Source organism: Octopus bimaculoides, chromosome 7 (genome assembly GCF_001194135.2).
Source record: "Octopus bimaculoides isolate UCB-OBI-ISO-001 chromosome 7, ASM119413v2, whole genome shotgun sequence".
NCBI classification, from domain to species: domain Eukaryota; kingdom Metazoa; phylum Mollusca; class Cephalopoda; order Octopoda; family Octopodidae; genus Octopus; species Octopus bimaculoides.
In genome coordinates, this window is record NC_068987.1 from 58,818,258 (window position 1) to 58,826,568 (window position 8,311).

An 8,311-nucleotide genomic window follows, 5' to 3' on the forward strand; every position below is an offset into this window, starting at 1 on the left:
GTGGTCCTAGCAGAGTGGGAGGGAGCATTGTTATGCTTGAATATGAGATTCCTTACAAGTAACAGCAGCATGTTATCTAGCCAGGGATCCAAGACCAGTAGGTGGTTGCAGTCATTTTAACCCCTTCAAGCACCCTGACTGGACCAACAAGTCCACAACACGATCCCTCTACCCTGTTGTTGATGGTGAAAATGGCTTTGCTTTTTTGTTCAGGTTTCCCATGTAACCTGCGACCAGTATTCCTGAAATCCCTAGCTGTCACAGTCTTGGGGGTCCCATTAGATCATTTCTTCCTTGGGGAAGGGTCCTTCAGGAATTGTTTGAACGTGTCCACAGGAGCTGACTTCTCCAAGGTGGCATGAAGAGAGGTGCCTTTAGCACTTTTCTTGATGATGACAGACTTTTTTTTCATCATTAAATCCTTTTCCATGTCCCATTGTTCTTAGAGAGGAAAGACGCTATTAGCGTGGTTCACCCAAAAACTAAAGAATAAAAATGGATCTTACACGGAATAATGAAAACATAACTATGGTGTTCCCATAGTGTGCAAACCAGCTGGATAAAGTTTTACCAAAATTGATACTCAGAAAACCGAGAAATCCTAAATTTCACTCCTAAGCTATCAGCGTGGTTCTGGGTGTATATATATAACTCACTTTGACTGTCATCTCTTTGGTCATGAGTGTAAAGTTCCTAAATTCTATTTCTTGCTTATTCAGTCAATTCTAACTTGCAGTCATCAAAATTGGCCTCATTTCTCATGCAAGGAATGATTATAATGCTTTTTCATTTTTATTATTTTACTTTTAATATTATGTAGAATTTTTCATTTAAATATTTCTTGACTTAATGAGATCAGTAAGCAATAAGTCTGTTTCTTATTCTATAGTTCTCTTTTGCTGAACTGCTATTGTAGGGAGACATGAACAAACCAGCACCAGTTGTCAAGTGGTGGTGGACAAACATGCAATTTTTTTCTTTTCTTTCAATCTGAAGCTGAGTGTTTTGTCTGCAACTTCAGTTTCATGCCTCTCATGTAGATATTTACAGTGGGCTTACAGTTTCCATCTACCAAATTCATTCATAAGACATAGATCAGCCCAGGGCTATAGTAGAAGACACGTGCCCAAAATGCTGTGGAGTGGGACAGAACCTAAGACTACGTGGTTGAAAAATGAGCTTCTTAACCACACAACCATGTCTGTGTCTGATTATTTTCCTTTGAAATAATGGTTTCTGATTTTGGCACAAGACAAGCAATTTTGGGGATTAATTTTACTGATACTTTATTTTAATGACCTCGGAAAGGCAATCCTCAGCAGGATTTGAACTCAGATCATAAAGAGCCAGAACAAATACTGTAAGACTTTTTTTTTCACACTCTAATGGTTCTGCCTGTTCATTAACAACTTTTATCCCTTTAGCATTCAGATTACTCTGAAAAACTATAATACTTATTTATTCACATTGTTTTGAAACAAATATGCATTATCTTGAAGCTTTGAGATTTTGACGATGCAGTTGTTTATTTTTGGACTGGTCAGTTTGAACATAAAACAGGTAGACTGTTTAGGCCTGATATGGTCAGTTTAAATGCCACAGGGTTATTTTCCTTGAAAATAATGAAAAATACATTAACTTTTGTCAAAAAATTCAGCTGATACAATGATAGCACTTATTTATTTAAGCAAGCTCTGTGGCTCCTTTTGATAGTCAGTAGCAAACTATTAAATTAGACAGCTAGCCAAATATGTTCTTTTAATAAGTTTTCAGCCTGTTATAATTTTGCATTCCATAGATCACTATTTCTTACACTATAAGTTATTGCAAATGCTAACAATATTCTCATTCAGTAAATATTCATTGGCACAGACATGACTGGATAATGAAGTGCTTGCTTACTTCCCCACCACATAGTTCTGGGTTCAGTCCTTTTACGTGGCATCTTGAGCAAGTGTCTTCTACTATAGCCCTGGGCCAACAAAATCTTGTCAGTTGATTTGGTAGATGGAAAGTAAGAGAAGCCTGTCATATACTAAGAACATTTTGATTCAGCTCCATGCAGCTGAGTTTCATAGGCTTGTCATAGAAATTTAGCTCGGTTTGTAATACAAAATGTTAAGTTGCATGGAGCCAAATCAAACTGTTATTAATAGATCTTATATGTAACTCCTATCAAATGTGTTGAGTGATTGTTTTTTTTCGTTTGTTCGCTCGTGTATGTTCTATTTGTCCCCCACCCACTTGACAATGGGTGTTGGTTTGTTTACATCCCCTTAACTTAGCAGTTTGACAAAAGAGAACAATGGATTAATTGTCTTTCAAGGCAGTAGTCCAATGACTGAAAGAAGTGAAAGATAAATGATAAAAACTATCTCTTATACTATAAGCTATTGTGAATGCTAACAATAATTTTGTTCAGTAAATATTCAAACGCATTTTTTTTATGTTATTCGGTTTTATAATGTTTCTCTTTTTTTCTTCTTTTTCCTTCCAACAGACTGACCAGCCACGACACTTACTGAAGAGCTACACACACTAAAGGCTTTAACAGAAATGAGCTTTTTTCTTTTTTTATCTTGTTAAAGGAACTCCTCTAACCTAACATCTAGTAATTCTTGATCGGCTTACTGCCCCATATATATATATATGTATTCCAGATATGGACAAATTATTTTTTTGCTATGAGTTTACATCTAACCAGTTCTCAAATTCGGTAATTCATTAAACCTTGGAATTTATATTGGTTTTTTTTTTTTTTCTGTCTTTTAGAAAAAAAGGGAAGGATAGGAATTTATTATCATCAGTGTAGCTTTTGGATGCAGAGCTTGATTTCTTTGGCTATTATGTGGCTCACTGTTCTCTTGTGCAGATGTTTTCATCCAATAGTAAAGTGAAAAATTCTTTAACACTTTACTTGATTTCAGATGTCAAATGAATAACCTTGTTTTTCTGTTTCCAAACTTATGGACGTTAAACACTAATGAGAAGCTCTTATAACGTTAGTCTTTATTTTTTTACCAGGTGAGAGTGTACATGGTTGCTTGATAGCTTAGAAATAGCAGCCAAACCTCCGTTGTGTCACCAATGCAATGACGTGAAACACATTTTGACAGATAAACATGAGACATGTAACCTTGTGTATGGTCGCTTGACTTGCTAGAAATAGCAGTTAAATCTCCTTCAAATCCCACTACTGTCTTACAGAAAGGACACATTAAATAATGTAGTCCTACATGCTCTGTTTCAATAAAACATAGGTCACAACTAGAATGCCTTTTACCCACTGGCTTCCTTGATAAAGGTTGACTTGGGATGACTAAACAACTGTCAAAGTCAAAATATATGGAAATGGTACATACTGTTGCTCATGGTATCCTATCAAGGGTTTTGTGTTTTTTTTATTCATTTCTTTATTACTTACCCACAAGCATAAAAATTGACTAAAATAAAAGGAAAAAAAAAACTTTTTTCCCCTCCCCTCAAAGTTTGATTTGGTTTCTACTCATATGTGAGTATGGTTTCCATATTCACATACATCTTATAAAATATGGTTCTGTAACTACAAATTTTTTTCTTCATAGCTAATGGTGACCTCTTACTTCTTTTCAAATGTGCGTTAACTTTAAACCTATACACATCAATGTTTTCAGTACCTTTTAAATGTTTTTGTATCAAGAAATATAAATATATATAATGTGATTTAATTTAGGGGACCAAAGTGAATACATTAAATTACTAAGACTTACCTTAGTTATATACTGAATATATATACATATATATACCTTAAACTACTGTATACTATTTAATTTATTATTTTGGATGCAAAGTGGAGTTTGAATTGGTTATATACAATACATACAATCACATGTCTACATTGTCAACTGTTAAATATTTTTGTGTGTGGATAATTAATTTCTTTTGACTTATACTAAACTGTTGATAACTGCTTTCTGTTAAAACTGTTTTATGGTTTATGTGTGTTTCTTTGTAACAGTTGGTTTTATTTAATTGTCTATATTTGTTTTTTGTTGAAATTTTTATTTTTATCTTGAATGTTGCTCGTCAACCTTCACAAACTTCAATCAAGTAAATTATTTACTCACACATATTTCCACATGGGTCATATAACATATCTGCTAAAATTCGGCTTCAATTTTGGTTTTGTTTGTTTTTTTATTTTTTGTATCCCTCTGTCCATTTTATCAATCTATCATAGTTTCATTTCATGCAATTTGACTAAATTTGGAACCATACTTTTGTAAATAATTTCCTATTTGAATTTGTGATGGTATAAAAGCATACATTTACTTTTGAGGATTTTTCTTTTATTTACAAAAAGAAAAGACAATTTCTATATGATTCCATCCTGAAGTAACGCAATGATCTATATATAATGAATAAAATTTATTGATAGAAAATATTTTTGTTGTCTTTCACACGGTTTTAAGTACTCATCATGAAATGTTTAATCTCATCTTATGTTTGTCATACTGGAGCAGCATCTTGAAGGGTAAGTCAAACAAATCAATGCCAATACATATTTTATTCTGAGCTTGGTATTTATTCTATCAATCTGTTTTGCTGAACCACTAAATTATAGGGATGTAAACAAACCAACATCTGTTGTCAAGCAGTGGTGGGGGAAAGGGGCAAAACAAAGACACAGACACACATGACAGGCTTCTTCCACTCACTAGGGACAGGCATAGTAGGAAATTTGCTTCCCAACCATATGGTTCCAGGGTCAGTCTCACTGTGTGACACCTTGGGCAAAACGTCTTGTGAGTGGATTTGGCAGACAGAAACTATATATATTTATTATTATTATTCAAAACAGTTTGATTCAGATTCCATGCTACTTCAAGTTTTGAAGGCCCTAATGGGGCCCTTCTCATCAGGCTGGCAATAATTTGAATGACTGGAGAGGTTCAAGATAGTTACTGGTAGATGGGCTGTAATTGGTCAAGGAAGGTCACATGATGTCATGGTTGATGATATTGCTAAATAAGTGACAGCAGTTACATGGGTGAAGAGTTTCTTTGGCCACTTGGTTAGATAGGAAATTAGAAAAAATAACTTTGTCATTTATTAAATTGGGGCTTGGAACAGAAATTAACATGAAATTTTGGTGTAAGGTTTTAATTTAGATCACATTGACCTTTTAGCATTTAAACTAGCTGCCATGTCTGGCTCAAATATTCTACCAGCTTTGTTCAAACCAGCTAGATCCTACCTCTCCCACCTACTCTACAATGTTATTCTAAAAATAAACAATCACATCATTGAAATCTTTAAGTGATAAGACAATGCATGATTAATTCAAAACAATATGAATAAATAAGCATTAAAGTTGACAGTAATAAGAACACTAATGGGTTAACAGATGGAGAGGAAATCACTGCCAGTTTAACAGGTGACTTTAGAGGCACTGTATAAAAACAAAATCTTTCATGGTTGCCCTACTAAGCAAGAGTTGAGGGAACTCATCACTGCTTAAACATAACTCTCAAACTAGGTTGTATTTTGGTCACATATTTCTCTTATAGCAAATATTTCTGTCAAGAAGTGGTATTGGTGTCTGCTTCCTGCTGCTGGAGATCATTATTTTTTGCCATATTCAAAAGAGAAATGTCATATCATTTGACAAACTGAGATCTGCTATGATGTGTAATATGAAAACCCCAAAATGTGATATTTCAGCAGTTAAACTTTAATTAAAATGTTTCTTTGAGCCAAAGTGGGCTTGAGAAAGCAGTGCTTTGATCGAACTCTACTAGTATTAAGGAGGTAAGAGTAAATATATAAGCATTACATTTGACAGAGAAATTTGAATGCTAAAGGGTTAAAACAGGAAGTTTATATCATAGAACAGCGGACTATTTCAGATGGGTTAGCATCAAAAGAGTTAAACAATGTCAAGTTTTAATACTGAAATGACCAGTATTTTTTTTTTTTTTTTTTTTCTTGTGACCCAGGTGCTGGAAATATATTTTTTCAGTCAACACTTCTGCAACAGGTAATGATCTAAAGAGTGTTCAACTGAGTTGTTAGTGTTCTGACCTATTAACTAATGGATCAACAATGTGTATGTTGTTAGAGACACCACACCAACAGCAAACACACTGAACTTTCAATAGCTCACTTAATTTGGGTGTATCTTAAAGAACACTAGCATCACTGACGACTACTTGTTAAATTTAGTGTTGCAGTCACCACTTGTCAAGAACTTATGTTTTGCATTACAGGGTTGAAAAACCTAGTTATTATTAGAGAAATAAGCTGACTATGATCTGTTGTATATACAATATCTAAGCAACAGAGTGGAGGCGCAATGGCCCAGTGGTTAGGGCAGCGAACTCGGGGTCATAGGATCGCAGTTTCGATTCCCAGACCGGGTGTTGTGAGTGTTTGAGCGAAAACACCTAAAGCTCCATGAGGCTCGGGCAGGGGGTGGTGGCGAACTCTGCTGTACTCTTTCACCACAACTTTCTCTCACTCTTACTTCCTCTAGGTGTTGTGCCTGTAATTCAAAGGGTCAGCCTTGTCACACTGTGTCACGCTGAATATCCCCGAGAACTTTGTTAAGGGTACACGTGTCTGTGGAGTGCTCAGCCACTTGCACGTTAATTTCACAAGCAAGCTGTTCCGTTGATCGGATCAACTGGAACCCTCGACATCGTAAGCGACGGAGTGCCAACAAGCAACAGAGAAGGAGGAGAAACAAATGCTGCATATTGTACATAAGTTTGATATGAAACAAAAGAGCATGTCATTAGGCCAAACGCTTGTAGCATTGTAATTCTTACATAGAGGACACAGAAGAAATTTGACATCAGAATATTACTTTTATCTTTTGTTTCACTCATTGAACAGCAGTCGTGTTGGACCACTTGATAGGGTTTAGTCAAACAAGTACCCCAGTAATTAATTCTTTAAGCTTGGTATCTATTCTACTGGTCTTTTCTGTCAAACCACTAAATCACAAGGAGGCAAACTAACCAATCCCAGTTGTCAAGCATTGATGGGAAGGAAACAATTTATCTTCTTTTTTTTATATCTTTTACTTGCTTCAATCATTAGACTATACCCATGCTGGGGTACCACCTTGAAGAATGAATCAACCCCAGTACTTATGTCTTAAGCCTGGTACTTATTCTATCGGTCTCTTTTGTCGAACTGCTAAGTTACAGGGATGCAAACACACCAACACCAGTTGTCAAGCAGTGGTGGAGATAAACACAGACATAAAGACACACACCCACTCATATATATGTATATGACGGACTTCTTTTCAGTTTCCATCTACCAAATCCACTCACAAGGTTTTGGCCAGCCCAAGGTTATAGTAGAAGACATTTATCCAAGGTGCCACACAGTGGGACTGAACCCAGAGCCATGTTGTTGGGAAGCAAACTTCTTACCACACAACCATGCCTGGAAAGTTTGTATCATAGAATCAGGGCGATATCGGGCAGATTGGCATCAAAAGACCTAATCTTCAAATCTTTACCTAGTCATTTAATTATTGGCCCTGTAAAAGTAATTGAAAGAGGTAATACCTCTCACTTGCAATTTATTAAAATATTTTAGGGTAAAAAAAATTAGGCTCTACTGCCAGCATGACTATCTGGAAAATAAGGGATTATTTCAACTTTAGGTACAAAGGTACAAGACTACAAACTTCAAAGAGTAGTGTACAGTTGATAAAATTGATCCTGCATATTTTACTAGTGTTTATTTTATTGATTCCCACTCCACTACTTCAAAGAATGAAAAGCCAAGGTAGCCTTAGAAAGATATGAACTGAGAACATAAAGGGACATAACTAGATAGTATGAAGTGTTTGATTTGGTCCTTTACTAAAAGAGAGAGTGAGTGAGAGAAATAGTAAGATGAAATAATGTCACTTGGTTAGAAATAAAATATTCATTATAAAATGAATAAAAATTATGACCTCCTTCAGAATTGATATATATTTGTTAATGAAATACATTAAAATAGAAAAGAGCAAATCTGGATACAGTGAATTAATATTCGACTTCAAAATATATAAAGTAGGGAAAAAAATAAAACTATTGTAAACTATCAGATTATTGTGATTAATAAAGAAAATGTTCAGTGAATTAGTAGAATGTTTCGTATTTAGTTTCATATTTTATCAGTATCACCTCTGCTTTTAATACTTCTGGCACTAATAAAATGAAATATCAGCCAAATATTTGCTGATTAAATTGGCTACCTACCTCAAGAAATTTGATCAAGTGCTCATGTTAGAAAACATTGAGTTTATATATATATATTTATATAT

The 8,311-nt window shown here is 34.7% G+C and overlaps 1 protein-coding gene across 2 annotated transcripts in view; it reads left to right on the forward strand.

The window, feature by feature from the left end:
- The window catches only part of LOC106875022 (glutamine--fructose-6-phosphate aminotransferase [isomerizing] 2), a 67,269-nt gene extending 62,848 nt beyond the window's left edge, over positions 1-4,421 (forward strand). For both annotated transcript variants that reach the window (XM_014922975.2, XM_014922974.2), the window contains one exon: positions 2,501-4,421. In XM_014922975.2, the coding sequence (XP_014778461.1) occupies positions 2,501-2,542 (42 nt within the window). In that variant the 3' untranslated portion in view covers positions 2,543-4,421. The remainder of the gene's footprint in view (positions 1-2,500) is intronic.
- Positions 4,422-8,311: the final 3,890 nt, after the last annotated feature.